Source organism: Podarcis raffonei, chromosome 12, assembly GCF_027172205.1.
Source record: "Podarcis raffonei isolate rPodRaf1 chromosome 12, rPodRaf1.pri, whole genome shotgun sequence".
In the NCBI taxonomy this organism is placed as follows: domain Eukaryota; kingdom Metazoa; phylum Chordata; class Lepidosauria; order Squamata; family Lacertidae; genus Podarcis; species Podarcis raffonei.
In genome coordinates, this window is record NC_070613.1 from 18,080,997 (window position 1) to 18,100,117 (window position 19,121).

The 19,121-nt window shown below is 38.8% G+C and overlaps 1 protein-coding gene across 5 annotated transcripts in view; it reads left to right on the forward strand.

Moving 5' to 3' along the window:
- Positions 1-19,121, forward strand: part of PARD3 (par-3 family cell polarity regulator) — a 542,078-nt gene that overhangs the window by 416,107 nt on the left and 106,850 nt on the right. For 2 of the 5 annotated variants that reach the window (XM_053359109.1, XM_053359110.1), the window contains 2 exons: positions 2,223-2,324; positions 12,718-12,969. The exons of 1 other annotated variant lie outside the window; for it this stretch is intronic. In XM_053359109.1, coding sequence (XP_053215084.1) covers positions 2,223-2,324; positions 12,718-12,969 — 354 coding nt within the window. The remainder of the gene's footprint in view (positions 1-2,222; positions 2,325-12,717; positions 12,970-19,121) is intronic. 2 more of the 5 variants (XM_053359112.1, XM_053359111.1) reach the window with 2 other exon arrangements.

Below are 19,121 nucleotides of genomic sequence, written 5' to 3' on the forward strand. Positions count from 1 at the left end.
TTTTTATTTCCATCTATAAGTTAATGTAAAGCCTACATCAATAAATGGAAGGGAGAAACACATACACACTCAGAAAATCTGAGTGTGATATTCAGTTTGTTGATATTTAATGGTAAGCTATTCACTAGCACTGAAAAATACATTAAGCAGGGCAAAATATGACATCTTGAAGTATCTGGGGAGAAGAAGACATTTAACATTTCTCTTGGATGTATTTTCCTTACTGTGAATTAGAGTTCTCGAATTCCCCACTCCACCCCCATTTTCTGATGTGGAGCTGGATTTTGACAGAAGTAGTTTTTTCTTAACTTTTGGTTTTAGTGACATGTAATGCAGATGTCTTAGACCATAGCTGGACATTTAATTGTGGCTGGAATTCTTCACTCCCCAGGCTGAGAGGCCCAAGGTCATCTGGTGTTTTGTGGCTTATTGAAGGTTTGAATATTGGTCTCCCAAATCCTGGTTCAACGCTCTAGTCCAGGCTAGGCAAACTTGGCCCTTCAGATGTTTTGAGACTACAATTCCCATCATCTCTGACCACAGCTAGGGATGATGGGAGTTGTAGTCCCAAAACATCTGAAAGGCCGAGTTTGCCTATGCCTGCTCTTGCCACTACACTCTAGGGCTCAACTTGCTCTTTCTTTAGATCAAAGTACCCCCAACCTGGTGCCCTCTAGATGTTGGAAAGTGATTGAACCTTTGTACAGACAACTCCCAATTTACATGGGGATTACATTATGAGGCACCATGTGGTTACATGAAATCACACATATATGAAACACCATTGGAAAAGCCTGCAGACATGCTGTAAACCTCTTGAAACCATTGAAAACCCTTTAAAAAACTAGCAGCACTTACTGGATACCACAACCAGTCCCTCCAAACCTCCTTGTTCAAACTCCAACTCAGGCTTCAATGTTCAGTGCAAGGGCTCCTGGGATTGCACTTGCAAAGGCTTGTGGGATTGCTGGATACTGTTTTCGTACCTTTTTTGCCCTTTCTGGGCTCTTTTAGGGCAACTTCCACCATTTTAAAAGTCACTTCCAGGTTTGATGTAATGCATGCTTGCGTGTCAATTGGTTGTTGCCTGTAGTTGCAACATTTTTCTCTCACATGTGAATATTCACCCCTCTGCCAGTTCTGTCTGGACAGTTGCCTGGATCCATTTTCCCTGTAAGCTTTTTATTCTTATCTTATGTTGTGAACCTGTAGTGTTAATACTGCTGAGTGTGTTACTTTGTTTTTATCAGTTTCCGTGAATGAATTTATTTTTTAAAAAAATGATGTGCAGTGTGGAAAAGTTTGCTTTTTATATGTTAATCACACCATTCCAGATCTTTCTTTCTTTCTTGAATTTCGATTTTTTAAACAGTTTGTAAGCAGCCCAGGGGACTTGGTTGATGTGCGATATATACATGCAACAAATAAAATAAGAAAGGAGGAGCTAGTGGATTTGTTTCAGTATGCAGAAGTGCTGTGCTGTAGTTTATTTATTAATTATTTAAACTTAGGCTGCAGGCTTAAAACAAGAAAGCATTCTTGGGGTGGGGGCTTTGGATATGGCATAGATGTTGATGCACTGCTAAAGAGGGAGATTGCCAGTGTGACAGCATATATGCCATCAGAAGACCTCATGGTGCACCCTTGGAAACATCTGCAGTGCTGGCTATGTGTGTCAAGGGTGGCAGAAGATTTGCAGAATCCTAAGCCTTCTGGTCCCAAAGTGAGCCCTCAGTGAAACCAGCCTTGGAGCTGGTGTACTTAATTCCCTTCCATCCATTGCAGTGGGGGGCAAAAAGAGAAGTGGCGTTAAAGAACAGAACCAAAAAATTGAAGGGAAAGGTACCCACCATACCCACTCACTGGGTTTGGCAAAGCAGAAGAATCTCTTCCATTCACGGCGTAATTTTACCTCTATGTACACGGCTTAACTATATCTGCATATTGCACTTAACGTAAATTAAGCAGGACGTGCAATAAAATGGTTCAGGTATTAATCTAAAAATAAACATCTCACCAGGAGTGCTACTATAAATATAAGCATCACTGAGGCTGAACTGTTCAAACTGATATTTGTTTGATGATTACCTTGCCGTTCCATCCCGCCCCCTTTGTTTGAGTGTCATTCTATAATGAGCACAGAGTTTTCTATGTGGAGAGAAGAAGCCTACACAATTATGGTGCATGCTGACAAGTTAGAACTTTTGTTTTGTTATTAACAGGTTTGGCAAACATCGAAAAGATGACAAGATTGAGAAAATAAAAGTGCAGGAAGCTGTTACTTCAGAAGAGGAGAGAATACGAATGAAGCAAGAACAGGAGAGGTAGACTTGGTCTTTTGCTTAAATCTTGATAGAGGTTTTTTTTTTAAACGTTTGGTAATTTACATTCCACTGGAGTTCATTTTTAGTCAAATGACTCAGATACAAATATGTTTGTAGAGCTCATGTAACTAATGGGAGAAAGCAGAATATATATTGGACATCAGCTAGGATAATTTGACTATATTCAGAGGCTGTTATAGCAACCAGGCATCTGTTTCATGATTTGTCATCCCCACTCCCCCTTCTTTACAGGGGCAACTGGAGTAATAAGTACACCTGTGCTAGAATTGATTGTCTAGACACTTTCAAAAACATTAATATTTATATGGAATTGGAATAAATTTTGTATCTTTTCCTGAAAACATTTGCGTTTCTACTTTTGTTGATTTTACACTGTGTCTTCAATTGAATTTGAAACTCCTCGCTGGAAATAAATATTATCACTGGAGATCAACCTTTTCCTGTTGTCCTGTAGTGTTGTGTAGATTAAATAGCTGGGTATAAAATAACTAGTGAGTACTCCTTGCTGGAGTATTTCCCCCTCAAATTTAAGATCTTCATGCTTTTATATAATTACTTCTGTCAAATTCCATCTGTATAAGCCCAGTTTTCCAGTAACCAACCAAATGCATCCCCACGTACCTAGCTAATGCATACTTCCCCAACTTTTCAGTGCAGTTATGCCCACAGAAAGAAATGTGTGCCTGGAATAACCTGGAATTGCATTGGATAAGGAGGCTTATATGAGGCAGGAGCTGTGCGTGTATACAGCGCTGCTCCCATGTGCATAATGGACATCTGGACCAGAGTTCCTAGCTACAATCATGCACCAAATAACATTAATTTAATTCTCATAAATGCTTATATCTGAACGCAGGCCTGCAATTCCAGTCTGTCACTTCCAGAGCACTACAAAATCACATTGAAGTCAATTAACTTGATTAGCTTTATGATGCAACAGTTGATTCTAAATTGCTGCCGCTATTCCTACAACATTTTACTTTGCAGTGAAGTTAAACACTAACAACGATGGCTATTTATAATTTGAAAAAATATTAATAGAAAATAGGTTGCTGACTAATTGCAGCGTGCTGCAGTATTGACGTTAATGAAGCTATTCCAGTTTAGATTGCATGTTGAACTGTAGTCGGATCCCTTTTTTAATTTGAGTCATTAAATTACCTTGGAATACAAATATGCAGATAATTTTATAAGCAGGACTACACATGTCTATGCATTTCATTGTTTGTTTCGATCAGAAAACTCTTAGTACTTTACACTGAATGTCCGCCAGCAGTTTTGAAAATTCTTCCCAGTATAAAGTAGTTTCTTGGGCTGGGATCCAGAGAGGCCTCTATGTACATGAGGGGTGGGCATCGTTTGCTTCTGACAGCAGCCCTTGTGCCTCATAGGGTGCTGTCCCAGAGCTTAAACTTTTAGCAAGCTGCCAGTCTTCGGGGAGGCTTTTCAGGGGAAATAGAAACTGACGGGGAAAATATGGCAAGACACATTCCCCTCCTTTTCTGTTAGCATGGCTTCAAATGTTACAAAAAGAGAGAGGAGGGAACCTGATAAAGCAACAGAAGAAACAGTTTGCTTCTCATGGCTTTCTAATGCAGGCACGAATATGCATGCTTTTTTTATTTCTGATTCTGGAAATATAAATTGGGCTAATTGTAAACATACCCTCAACAGTAAAATTAGATTCATGTCCTCAGTTTAAAGCAGAGGTGGGGGAATCTGTGGTTCTCCAGATGTTGCTAAGCTGCAACTCTCATCGTTCCTCACTGTGGCTGATTGGAGTTGCGGAGTTCAATAGCATCTATGTTCCCTAGCCCTATATTTAAAGAGAGAGATCTTGATAGCCAATCCCTGGTAAGGATCACTACCTTGTACCTTTATTCCTAGTATTGTGTAAACCCAAGGAACAGAAGCAATAATCCATCATAACATATATTTTAATAAGTGATGGTATATTTGTTGTGCACTGTATTTGCTATGCACTAATGTAACATATGAACTTAATGACACATCTCTCAAGAACATTTCACAAAGTTGGATTACGCTCAAGCTAGGTATGATCATGCCATAAGCATTTGATTCCTCCCCCCCCAAAAAAATACGTTACATATCTAAGTTTACAAATGTTCAGTCTAATGTGCACATCCAAAATTGTACTGTGAGAAAGCAGCCCTAAATATTAAGCCATGTCTGTGTCTTAACAAATATATATATATATTGGGATAATTTTACGTGAATTGACTCCCACATTTTGTTCCTACACCAAGCCTATTCCAGCTGGAATAATTACTTTAGTGATACATTCACTAGGCCTGCATGATTACAGGGGAGGTGTTGGTCTTGGGATCTCCTGTACTACTTGTTCCCTTTTCCTTTGAAGTTGGGAGTTTCTTTCTAACCCACTTCCTACAGTGCCAGTTACTAACGTGTTTCCCAGTGTAAATTGCCTATGATTGCTATATTCTCATGTTTTTCTCTTTCGTTTTATTGAGTGATGATTGTTTAAGAAAAACAACAGTGTTGACAATAGCTCATTATTATTCTAAAAAGAACAAATCAGAAAAAAAATGTTAAGATCCAACCCATTGTAAACTGCTTGGAATAAATATAGTATATAATTAAGGGAACTTTAAATGGCTCCTCACAAGGAAACTGACCATCTAAAAGGGCTGCTCTGAAACTTACTACTGTTAGGAGAAGCAGGGAGTGTAAAACAGTATAATAAAAAATTTCTGTGGCTGAAACTTTGGGCAATCCTTGAAAAATTTATTAGGGATCCAGTAGAACATTTCAATTTAGACAGTAGCTTGTTTTTAGAAATACTTCTCTTTTTCTTCATCCTGTGCTGTTAATGACACAAATAACTTAATATCAAATTTGCTTGCTCTAATGATGAAATGCACGGGGGAGCTAGGTTTGCTGTGTGAATGAATGAAATGAATTTGCTGTGTAGAACCAAAATGCAGCAAAAGTCCACCGGGGTCAGAGAACAAGTGGATGCTCCATTAAAAAATCAATCAGGGCCACAATTATATAAAATTATTTTGCCCTGACTCTATAATTTTAATAGTGTTTTGCTTGCATTGTATTTTGCTCGAAGTCTTGAAAGTATTTTGTTCACATTGATTAGAAGACAAGCAAATTAATGTAGCTTAATTTTCCATTGAACAAATTGAATTAAGACTGCCATTTTTGTACAGTATCCCACTGCTTTATTATGAATCCCATCTTGTATGAAGCAAGGTTCCTTCAGCCATTCTTGGTGTATCCTTGAAACCCACATAAAAGGAAGCTATTTCAGAAAAGGAGATTGTTAAGTGTGCCCAAATATATAGTAAATATTTCTTTACCCCCTTTGTATTTATTTATATTATATAAATATCAAACATGGCTGATAGTTTCAATTCCTGATACTGGCCAATGAAAATAAGGCATGGTCCTATAATAGTACTCGAGTAATATGATCTTTTTTTAAAGTACAGTAGTACATTGCATTCTACACATGACACATATGTCAGTGCACCTGTATTGATAGAATGATAGCATTTTGATCACCATGTAGACGAAAACTAGGAAAAACAGATACTCTCCCACAGATATACGACCCTTTCCCTTAATTATACAATTATGTCATTCCCTATTAAGTGCAATATAGTAAGATATTCAGCAGAGACAGAGAGAATGTGTTAAGCCTGCAGAGGGGGTAACAGCACAGGATTATACAACTCCCATCTCAGTTTAATCTTTGCAAGAATTCTTGCTGGAGTCTCAAGGCAAAATGTGAAGACTTGCTAACTGAGAAAGAGGCAGCATGAAGCAAACAAGGCTTTTCCATACTTGTAAACTTCAGCTCCTGAAAGAAGCCACTTTCTAGGATTTAGAGTCCAAATCATAGCATGGCAGAAGCATAATGGTAGTTTCTCCTATCATCAGTGATGTCATGGAATCTACGCAATAGGTACCCGTGAATCATATTCAAGACAGCAGTCTGTTGCAGCCTGCTAACTGGGAAAAGAGCTACATTCTCCAAGCAGCAATATATTGTGGCTTGAATGCAGGGGAAACTGTGACATTACCGAAACAGAATTGCTTCCTTAAGGGAAAATGTCTGGATCCCATGCAACAAATGGAAAACCGCTACACATTTATCACACTAAAAAAATTGATTTTCCAGAAAGGCCCTAAAGAAGAGATTTGAGAGGCGCAAAAGCTTACATTCCAAACATTTATAATCTCTGTACAGCTTAGATATGCATCCTTGTCTGTCAGTTCTTTTGGCAGTGTGTATTAATTAAACAACGATAATAATACAATTTAGATATTTATTTATAAATGCATGTTTACTTGTTAATCGCTTAACTATTGGCTGTCTTGGTTTAGAACAGAAAAAATCATGTTGCCAGTGGTTAGCTCCCAAGGGCAAGTTGGAATGACATTACTTACAGGGATAGCTAGATTTTGGAGGGGGTCATGATGGGGTTTTCTTGAAATGCTGTTTTAAAATATTTAAGAGCTCCTGGCTTTGTTCACTTGCAAAGAGCTTCGGGAGTTAGTGCTAAAGATTGATCAGTCTCCAAAGTTAACAGTTGTATTTGTGCATTTCTAAATGTGAGCCACCCTTTGAAAAAAACCCAAATCAACTACCCTTGGTGTTTATTTTTTCAAAACTTTGTTACCCTTTTGCTTCTTAGTCAAATAAGATGACATTTATGAAGTGAATCTGTTAGTATCTGTCTCTTTGCAAATTTAGTCAGTGGGTATCAGTGCTGAAATGAAAACAGCCTCTGTCCTTCACAGCTCCTGAACCAGAAGGGGGAGCTCCCCGCACTGGTTTTGTGGGTCTTTCTGATCCCAAGTGTGAAGAAAGTGGAGACAGAAATTTGCCAAGTGGAATGTCTAGGAGCTCATGGGATTGAAAATAATGACTGCAGCAAAGATTCTCAGTCTTGGTTTCTAAATGTATTGTGCATTGCCAAGACTCTTCAGTTGTAAGGATGGCATTAGGACTCTACTTTATATTTAAGAATGTATTATAAAAGGAGTACAGTAGTCTTTCCAAATAATTTGTACCATGATATTTTTGTCATCAGCCTGTCTCTGAATTGAAAAGTGATGTGAGAAAAGTTTCTCCCTTGGAACCAGAAGGAACTCTTAGTGAGGTTTTAAAAGTTATAAGCTTCACAGTCTCTGCTGGAAGTTATATTTGCAACAGATTACTTACTTAAGGCAGTAGGGACCTAAAACACAGTGAGACCTTCTTCCACGTCAAGGTGATGACTGCTCACCCATCATGTAAACAAAATAACTAGAAACTATGTGGGTATATGCACTATGATTTGAAGATGCAATGCAGACTGATATGTGTATGTATATACATGTATATACATTTAACAAAATTAATTAATGAACATAAGTTAAATATAAATAACTTACAGTAAAATGCTTTAATTGCCTATATCTTACCTTTTGCACCATCTTGGAATGAAATTATTTCTCAAGTATGCATTTACACTGTCACCAGATTACCCTACAGCAGCATATAATCAATCCCAACATTCCTAATATTTCTAAATCTCTTTTCATATAGTAAATTACCGATCTCTATGTATTCAGTAGGGTTGCTATCTTTCCTTAATCTCTTAGCATTATAGCCACCAGTTGTTCCCACATCTTCCTAATTATATATTTTTAAAGTTTTGAATCTTCTTCCAAGACTTGCCGTACAGAATTCTTGCCATAGTTAAAATATGAAGATTTCCTGAGACCCAATATGTTGATGGGGACATTCAAGTTTACATTGTTCAAGAAGCATACTGAAGAATCTCATCTTTCTGGAAAATTTAATTAGTCACATTTACTACCATAACTCCATAAATGGTAAAAAACTTCTTTTCTCTCTTTACAAAACCAGCATTCCTCAGTTTTCTCGTCACACCAGACTGTCCTATATAAATGTCATATCATCACAGCAAAATCATCGCATTCTTGCCCAATAGTACTTAGTGTTAGATGTCACAATAAATTGCATTTATTTAGATTGTGGACACCCAAAGTATAATCATGAAATAGAATGTGCATACATTTAAAGGTATATGTGCATGTAAACATTTATTAATAGATAATGCATACTAATTAATAGACTATATTGATATCTTGTTCTGGAGGACTTGGTCCTCCAACAATGGTAATTTTATGTATTGTCTGTTCCCCTTAAGGGTGTTAAAGCCTACGCCTCTCAGAGATAATACAGCCTTTCTTCATCATCCTTTAGTGCCATTAAAGCTACAAGCCTTTTGCTGTAAAAAAGTATACTAATGAATAGAAATGTTACAAGAACAGAAGTCTTGTGTTTTCCCTTCATCATGCATCATCCATTTTAATTAGAGGAAAGGGTAGTGAGCACAGTGACAAGAGTGTGGAATTAAAATCATTAATTGATGTCAAGCTGAAGAGAGGCTGCTAACATGAATTTAGTGACAGCAGGAAGGAAATTAACCTTATTACTTTATTTAGAGCATTAGTTTATTTAATATTTTTGTCTATGCAAATCCAGAGTGCTTTATTTATGACAATGGCAAAGGACAAATAATTCATTAAAAATGTGAATATTAATTATTTCACAGCAATGAATCTTACAATAGGCTCACTGTTCTTGGAACATCCATTAAAGTTGGTAGACATGGACCTTAATGCGCTTAGATTTTTATTTTCAGGGCCAACATTCTTACATAAATGAATAGGTGGGATTGCTCATGTGGTTTGTGTTAGAAAACCACCTGATGAAAAAATGCATCAAATGGCATTGTTCACTTTAACGTGGACTATAGTGGAACAGCCAGAAAAACACATTTCTTATAATTTTGCATATAGTGCCATTTGAGAAAACTGATTGTATTCGTTTTGTCAGTGAAAGTATGGTCAAATAACAGCAAAGATTTAATGGGAAGCATACTAACGTACCCTTGAAAGGACAATAGCACCATCCTTGCAGATCATTTGTGACCTCAGGGGTCATGATAAAAGAATAGTGAGAGTGTTGTCTTCCAGTAAAGGCCATCTGGAGCTATTAAAATATCAGATGGAGTCAGGGCTTCAACAGCAGGATGCTCTTCTGGTGTATTTCCAGAATTCCCAATGAGACCATAATATTTTTACTGGGAAATCTACACTTTGTTTCTTCAGAGCAAAATATTTTCATTGCACTTGTAGACTAGACAAAGAGATTTGGGAGTAGAAACTCTATCGACTGTAAATACGAACTGATATCTCACTTCGGTATTTTTAATTGGTGCAGTAATGTTTTTTTGTTATAGTCTTCTGAATCCTACTCAACACACAATTACTTGTACTTTGGCCATGACTTGACACATATATTTGTACATGGACCACCCTATTTGACAGCTAAGGAAAAACAAATATCTCTGTGCCATGTAATCCATCCTAGTTCTCGGTCTTCTCTGTAATGTCCTTTCGCTTTTAAATTTCCAGTGGTCCTCTGCCTTAAAAAGCAACACCAACAAAATGAGCAGCCCGCATTGGTAATTAAGATTTAGTTTATTCAAATGTATCGTTCAAGGGTTTAACGGTGGCAGTTAGTTGGAAGCTGTTAGACTTTCATAGTTGCACTGCATTTCACATGTCGCAGTACCAGCAGAGACGTAAAAGTTCACAGGTGCACTCTGCAGCATCAGACCCTTGTCTGAAATCCTGCATATCTGTTGCTAGCTAGTATAGATGATAATGAGATAGGTGGCCCAGAGGTCTGACTTGGTATAAGGCAGCTTCACATGTTCCTGTGATCTTACATAAAGATTTAGGGAAATAGCCCTTTCTCTTGAGCGACATGCCTAACAAACTGTGGCTTGGTACATTACAACATCCAAAGTACTCACTAAACCCATTCACACCCAGTTACTCTTTGCAGAGTCAGGGCAGTTTACAGGATTAGTAGTGCTGATCTGTTTCCATGTCACATTGGTATGTTTACGATAGTTGTGAGGAAAGAACAACAGGATATGCAATATAGCAAGGCAATCATGACCAAAGTACAGATTCCTTTCTAGGTAAAAATAATATATACTTTTTAGAACATCTAGAATACTGTGTGTTCTTTTGGGCAGGTGGTGATAGTAGGTTTGTTGGTCTGCCGGCCAAGACTGATAGCTTATAAAACAGAAACAGGGTTTCTCCAATTTGACCACCCCATACTTGCAGGGCTTAGGGTAGGCATAGGCAAACTTGGCCCTCCAGATGTTTTGGGACTACAACTCCCATCAACCCTAGCTAACAGGACCAGTGGTCAGGGATGATGGGAGTTGTAGTCCCAAAACATCTGGAGGGCTGAGTTTGCCTATGCCTGGCTTTGCGTGATATAGATCTGAAGTCTTGAAAGGCACGCCCATTACAACTCTTCCCTCTCCCTGCCACAGCAGATGAGGGACCCTCTTAATACCAAATAACCATTTAAGGATGATTCATTCTAATACGCAATTATTGGAAGTGAGCTGCTCTTATTGCTGTTAAATTTAACAGTGCCGGAAAACCTATCAAATTATCCAACTTGCACTACAGGAGTCCAATACTTTGCAGCTAAAAGCGCTTAAACATCATGTTTACTCTAATTTTTAAAGGCAGCGGCAATTATCTGAATAATCAAAGGGATAGTGAATTCTCCGCATGTGTCTCTGATTTGTAGCGTTAGTCAAGCTGTAACATGCATTTCTAAACTACTTACGCCTCCAGTCATTTTGGTGCTGCCTGTGTGCTTTCATACCAATTTTATACCTCCACCCTACCCATAAATGCAGTCGGGGGAATTTTGTGTTGCTGTCTCACATGGTAAAGTGCCCAAGGGTGCTGCTGTATCAGCCTAGATCTGTGCTATTTGTTCTTATTGTCTACTCCAGGGGGAACCAACATGCTGCCCTCCTGATATTGTTGAACTCCAAATTCCATCATGGCCAATGGCTAGGGATGATAGGAATTATAGTTCAGCGATGTCTGGAGGATGTCAGATTGACTACCCCTGCAGTAGACAATAGGCACATGTAGTGTGTCCTGATAAAATGCATTTTTCTAAGTGTACCTGTATGATACACAATATTTGAAAATACAATCTTTTCAGATCTACACTTTCCATGTGCAGGTGCAAATATTAGTAATGCACCTAAAAAACCAAAATGTGTAGTTTCTAAATGGGAATGGCTAATATTTCTAGCCATAATACTACTGTATTAAACATTATCTAAATTACATTCAAATGTCTATAATACATAATTCACAGAAGAAATGTGGCTGCAATATGTGGAGATGCTTATTTTCTTATTAATTATAGGTATTACTCAATGAGATATTTATACAGTCAATGAATGAATGATATGCTATCCTCACCGAGTCAATGGAAAGTTTTCTATTGATTTAAATAACGTCAGCTTTTAACCTTCCGAGATATTCTTACGAGTTCTTTATAGAAACCATAAAGCGGGATTGCTAAAAAGCATTAAATAATCTGTGAATAGATGAAGGGCAGAGTTAGATTAAATATAAGATTAAAACCTCCACCATATGGTTTTAATGGTAAAGGAAACTGAAAGCATTGGGTTGCAATGTAATATCATTATGGTGTGAAATACATCATCATACAAACACCAATGATTAATAATTACCACATGCAACAGAATCAAAGCACTTGTAGTTTTATGAGGCAATCTGCAAGCCACATATGGCAGGGTAAGAATTGTTTGAGTGACAGCATCTTACCTTAATGAGAAAGCAAGTTGAATATCCAGACTAAGGGAGTTCCAATGCTAAAATAAATAGCATAATAAAACTAAAATCTCTACAATGACTATATTCAATTCCACTGTTGGAGGCAGTATCTGAATATCAGTTGCTGTGAATCACTTGTTAGGAGAGTGCTGTTGCATTCAGGTTATGTTTCCAGGCTTTTCTTGGATATTTGGTTGGCCACTGTGAGAACAGGATGGTGAGCTAGATGGGTCTATAGCCCGATCCAGAAGGTTCATCTTATGTTCTTGGGTATAATGAGCCCATGGAGAAGGAGGACAGGAGGAATAACACCCAAACAGGTATTTGGTACCATCAGTATGGTCACATGGAAACACTGCTGTGCTGCCTGCAACTTGCAGACCTTGAGTTACGTATGTGTCTCCCCATCCACAAAATTTCTGAAGAGTTAGGAAATGTACTCTAGAGTTCAACTTTGGCTAAAGCCCCATGATTCTTAAGTACTGCACTCTAGCACTTTTGTGATTCCCCCCCCCCCCCGTAGGTTTTACTTACCCATGAATATAAGCATTTATTTTTGCACCCAGCTTTCAAATATATTTCTAGCCTTATTTCTCATTTCCAGAATTCAAGCCAAGACTCGAGAGTTTCGCGAGAGACAAGCTCGGGAACGGGATTATGCCGAGATCCAAGAATTAAACAGGACTTTTGGATGTGATGGTGACTCAATGTATGCTGGAATTGCTTCATATAATTCCTCCATAAATAGTGGCACAATGAACAATAGACCACAGAGCCCTAGGGAAGGGCCAACGGTTGAAGCGTTATATGCCCAAGTAAAGAAAGCACGCAATTCCAAGTCTTCACCTGCAGACAGGTAGGCACCAGGCTGCAGTCAATATTCTGCTTTCAATGTCTGGTTTGTATTTTATTTTATTTTATTATTTTTGGCTGTGGGAGGTGACTGTTCATCAGCTGTAAAGCCAGAACTGCATTTTATTAATGGCCTTTTAAAAGCCTTTGTAGAGAAAAATATTGAATTCACACAAATCAAGTCATAATGGAATGAGTAGTACAATCTTTTCAGATGATCCTAACACAATTCATCATCTCCTGGAAATGCTTTTGGATCCAAATTGCACTGTTTAGTATAATTCAAATTAAAGTCAAACTTGGAACAGCTTCTGGTTCAATTATTGGCAGTTCTAGTAATAAGCTGTGGTGCTTGTGGGTAGCATTTGACTTTGGTTTTCCGGGCCAGTGCCTGGGAGAATATTGCTTTTGTTTTGGAAAGGGGGTGCAAACAGAATTATTTAGGCCACTGTTTCTTGACCCCAAGGTGGGTCTCTCTGTCAGCCTTTTGACAGTTTCACACCAATTCCTGCAAAAAACAACACATTTTAATCTTGAAGCTTTAGATCTGACAACCTAGCCATACCCAATTCCTAATTTCCTTCTTGCCCAGTTTAAAAACTGTGGGGTTTTTTGTTTTACTGATTACCATACTAGAGGTTGCTGCTAAGCTGTTTGTGGACCTTTACTTAATTTGATCTATGATTGGTATGCTAGTAACAATTCATACTAAGCTCAAATTAATAAAGATACTCTTTCATTGTTGTTGCTCATATTCCAAGCTGAACTGTAAGACTGGGAAATAAATGCTTTTCCCTGTTCACATCCACTTCTAGGCAGGTCAGGTTTCACCAAATCCAGTGCCATGCATGTGAAAAGAAGACGGGCAAGATATAGAAAGTATAAAAACCAAACAAAGGGATAGAAGTAGAGAGTGGAAAAAAGAAGTGAAGGGAGTCAGGGTATATAAAGATTAAGAATTTGTAAGAACTCTCTGGGCAGAGGCCATAGAAAACATGCTTTGCATTCAGAAATCTCCAGTTCCAATCTTGATCATTTCCAGTTAAAGGTGCCAACACAAAGAATGATTCCCCGACTTCCAGAGTAGACAATACTGGAATATATAGACCTAATGGCCTGACACTATAGAATTACTTTGTATTTTTATAGACTAGAGCAGTGCTGGGGAACTTTTGAACCACAGGCCAGCCAGGCCTCCCCAATTGACCCATGAAGTCATTTGGGTCAAGCCACACCACTTGTTGCATTTGGGATCAGGTGTGGGGCAGGTAAAGACATGGCTGAGCCAAAAGTGAGGTTGATTATCAGTAGCACCTGCAATGTTCCCTGCCCATCATTTTTGAAGCACTGACAAAGAGCTGGATGTTGCAGCTTACAGAGTGCTGTTCATGGAAGCCCTTTTGATCACCTAACCATCCAGGCAGTGATGATCATTGGGGCTTCCATGAAAAGCACTACAGTCGGCTAATTGCCAGGGTCTTAATTCATACCAGTTTGCAAAAACTAGACACAAGACATCATTGTGATGTCACGTGATTGATGGGTTGTCACACCCCAGGATTAGGGACTATGACAAGTTTGACACTTGGCTTTGCAATGTTTTCCATCTGAGAGGGGCAAATGGCTTTTCTTGCACCTTTCCCAATAGCAGACATCAGAATATCTATCTATGGAGCTATTTTCTAACTGTAAGCTGCAGAACCTATTGTTTCCCTTCTCGTTATAGGCACAGAATGTGATCCATTCATTTCAGCCTTAATACAGGGCCATAACTGCGCTCCTATAATTATGCTAAATATTACTGTAGATGGGACCAGTCTGCTGCTTCAAGCTTTTTGTTCCATTTCCCAGTCCCAGCTTTGCTCCATCTCCTTTTACCTATCATTCTTGGTGCCGTAAGAAACAACAAATATCAGTAGTTTCCCAGAAGGTTTTATTGAGCTATTTAATTTCTAATACAGCTATTATGGTGCAGCACAGTATGCTGTGTGTAATGCCAAGAAAAAAATTACATTCGGACCAAAGGTTGTTTTAAAAGTTTTCACCTGAACTAAACTCTAAGGAAAATGGTCCAGCACATAAGTGCACTGTTGCTGAGAAAGCAATCTTAAATCTTTTCCAGATTTTCCAACATTATCATTGTGCTTAATGTGAAGCTACAAAAAGGATTTGTCTTAAGTGCATTTTGTTAGTGTTAATATGTAGATTGGCAACGAGTAGCTCCAGGTTTCAGGACCCTTGGCGGGCAGCCTCCTATATGAATGGGGCCCTCCTGAAGTTCACAATAAGGACCAGCTGCTTCTTGGCACACACAATTTTGTATTTCCTATAATGTCCTAGATGTTGCATGTGCCCAGGGCATTGTGGGGAAAACAAAATGGCAGCAGCCATTTGGCCATCATATGTTTATGGCAGGCACCGTTTTGCTTTCCCATAATGCTCCAGACTAACATAACATCAAGGACATTGTGTGGGGGGGGGGGATGTCCACCGCCAGCAAATTTGCAGCCACCAGATCTGTGTTCTCTGGTAGTGGGGGTGCTGGACCAGGTAGCCAGGCATTAGTACAGTGGGACCTGCTTTGGTGCAAGTTGCCTGACAATATAGTGTGTACATGTTGCTGGGCTTGAGTCAAGATGTGGTCGAGTCTACAAGCAAGTCGATAGTCAAAAGTCCCATTTTATATTAAGGGTCCCATTGAAATCACTGTAAAAAGTTAGTGATAACAGTGTGAAGGTTTTGTTAAAATTATGCCAGTTTCCATCCTGATCCTCACAAGTTTATATTCCAATAGATTTAATTCCAATCAAGTAATTTCCTTTGAAACATAACAAAATGTACACTGGGTAATGTTCAGAGAAATTAAAAATTAAGTTATTTTCCATTACAAACAAATGGTTGGATTTTTTACCAAACATTTCTCATCAAGAATTCTCTGGCATTGTTCACCAAGAGTTACCGGTAATTTTAATTTATCCATGGTCATTGCTACGTTAGTTCCTTGTTTTATTCAGACATTATTTGGGAATCCTAAGCTGTATCCCCCCCCCCGATGGTTACCTCTTCATTATGAGCATCAGAGAGTCACAGAGAGTTTGGGGGGGGGACTCTAGATGGAGTTTATAATTGGTTTATTTCCTTCTATTCCTTCTGTTTCCATACCAAACGGTGTCTGGAGAATTGTATTCCTGTAGCAAGAGCTTTTAGCTAAGCTGGTGCGTTTTACATCATAGGGAAGAAAGAAAGAAAAAGACTGATCAATACTGGCTGTGGTTTTTATCATTATTGCTATAATAATTATTTCAGATTGAAATGATGCTGCTAAATGTGGGGGGGGGAGGGAGAGAGAGAGAGAGAGAGAGAGAGAGAGAGAGAGAGAGAGAGAAGGGTCAGGGAGAAAAAGAGAAGGAGGAGAGAGAGAAAATGCTGTGACCCACCATCCAGAGAGAGAACCCCATGAAAAGACAGCTGCTAATGGACATTTACTGGCTGTCGCTGTGCCATCAGTTTCCACCAAGAGTGCATTGTCCTCAAATATAATTGAAATGAAATGGGCACCATGCTGCTGTAAACCTAAATAGCTTCAAAATAGTAGGCTAGAATCACCCAACTTGCTGCGGACACTTTAATGGAAGCGTAAATACCGTAATCATATGCTTTTTGCATTCGCTTTGCCATTAAAAGGGAAAAAATGAAAAGGGAAACCTATGCTGAACTGGTTCCTGTTCTGCTAAAAGTGGAATGAGGTTATGTCATAGAAATATATAGACTGAAGAATTTTTGGCCAGGACAGAATAAGCAGGGGGGAAATTCATTTTGTCCTTTGTTTAGTCTATTGGAAAAAAAACATGAATGCTGAGTTTTAAAAATTGTCACACATGATCCTGATACACTGCCGTCATAGGAAAGCAATAGACCATTTTATTTTGCTGTTGTTTATCTCATAATATTTACCTCAGTTTAACTTCTGCGAGGCAGTGGATTATTCAGTAATACAATTTAGAAATGCACTGAAAAAGAATAAAAAGACTTGCTCTCGGAGGCCTCTATAAAAAAACCACCTTCTGAGTCATATTTTACTAGAGCTGTAAAATATTACATAGCAATATCAAGGTAAATATTTCTTTAAAATGGAAAAGCAAGATACTAGAATATTATATTAAACTTCATTATTTGTAATGTCAGTCATGTGAATGATCTTTAAGGCTGAGGTGCCACTGCATATAAATCTAAGCTTTCTGCCAAACCTATAATAGATGGAGAGATACGAGTTATTCCTCAGGATAACACTTTCTGTAAGTGCTGGAAATTTATTTCTTTTTTCTCTTTAATAGAGAGGTTTAGACTTGCTATGAAGTCGTACCTTAGAACTGCTATGGCAAAAGTGAAAGGTCACAATTTTATTACTATTCCCAGCCGCAATGCATTCTGGAGAAAGCCTGTGGATTTATTAACTCCCCCCCACCTTTTGCTGTGGTTACTTATAAGTCCCCAAATGGGCAAGCTTGCTTATGTTGAGTTGCACCTCATTCTGCGAATTAGTCCCATTGAGGACAGTTTTAATGAGTCTGCTAGAAAGGGAATGCTTTCACTCAACATAGTTATGAATAACTGTGTGAGGTTGCTGTTTGTTACGTGCGCCTCAGGATCTCGAAAGTCAGTTCAACTGCTGATGGCCTCAAGGACAGCCAGACCTGCTAAGCTTTTTTGAGAAAGGGGCCTGTTCCCTTTTGTGAAGCAAAAGAAGAGGCCCCTGAGGCAACTCACCTTCTCACCTCCTTAAAACAGCATCAGCATTGCACTCAAACATTGCTCTCTAGTGTCCGTGAGTAGGGTTATGAAAGCCCTGCTTGTGAATGAGTGCGCCTACTCAAAGGAACCTTGGGATTTGATACCTTTCATTTCACAAATCGAACCCTGCCAGATACCTAATGTGTTCCCTTTCAACTGACCTCAGGAATTTCAGGATAATAGGCTGAGATCCAAATGATCATGAGATTAGTTTCATGAACCTAAGCAATGGTTAAACTTGTCTTCAAACCTCTCTCACACACAAAACACCCACCCACACCATGGCAGACTACTTTTGAATCTGATAGGTGTTTAAGGCAGCTTATGATCCGCCGTTGGGGTTTGCTGTTGAAAGTGTGAGAAAGCACTTTCAGGGGGGAAACACGGATGCAGAAACTTTGTGTGGCTAGAGAACATAAGAGCCAACTCCTAGCGGCTGTGGGCCAACCACAATAAAATATTTGAGGGGGCCATGCCCCCACAAAGTTGATGGGCATTCCCATTCAAATGGTTTGTGTGCACTGCATCATGTAATCGATTATGTGGGGTGGGGCTTACCTGGGCCCCCACAATATTTTATTCAGGTTGGCATCCCTGCTAGAGAACAAAAACTTGATAGACTTTCATGTCAGATTGGTAGCCAGCATACAAAGGAAGGCCCTGCAGGACAAACTGTACCTGCTATGTTCTATAATATATGTTGTCACATCAGCAGAGTTGCCAAATCCTGGAAGTAAAAAAAATCTGGTATGTGGATTTGACCTGTGAGCCTGTTATAGTAGCAAGCATAATGGCAAAGGCTAGAGATTTGATAGCCCTGAAAAATGGAAGAAATCAGGGAAAATACCATTTTGTCTTGTTCCAAGTATTCCCATCCATTTTTTTCCCAGGTGGCAGGCATGTGTCAACTAGTCTTGCACATTTATGCACTTAGGAGATGTCTTTAAGTTAGCAGGTGTTGTGGACTAGGTAACAGTCCTGCAATTAGCTTGCCACTATGAGGCTCTGAGGGTGAATCCCAAAACCTGATTCTAGGAACTAAAGCATGAGATCTGACAATCCAAAGGATTTGACAGATGAACACATTCAAACACCCTGGCCTCTGATATGAAGCTGGACAAGTTAATTGGTCAGACTTTTAAAATTCCAGCTAATTTCCTTCAACATACCTGTATTCTTGTTTGGATAACATGTATCTGATGAGTATTTTTTTACTGGTTTTTCTTCAAGCTATTGGTGGGTACCCAGTTGTTACCACAAACCCTTCTGTCTGGATTCAATGGGAATATGAAAAATAACCTTTTCTTGTCACCATAAGCATATCCTGCTGAGGAGCAGAGAATATTGATATTATATACAAAGGTG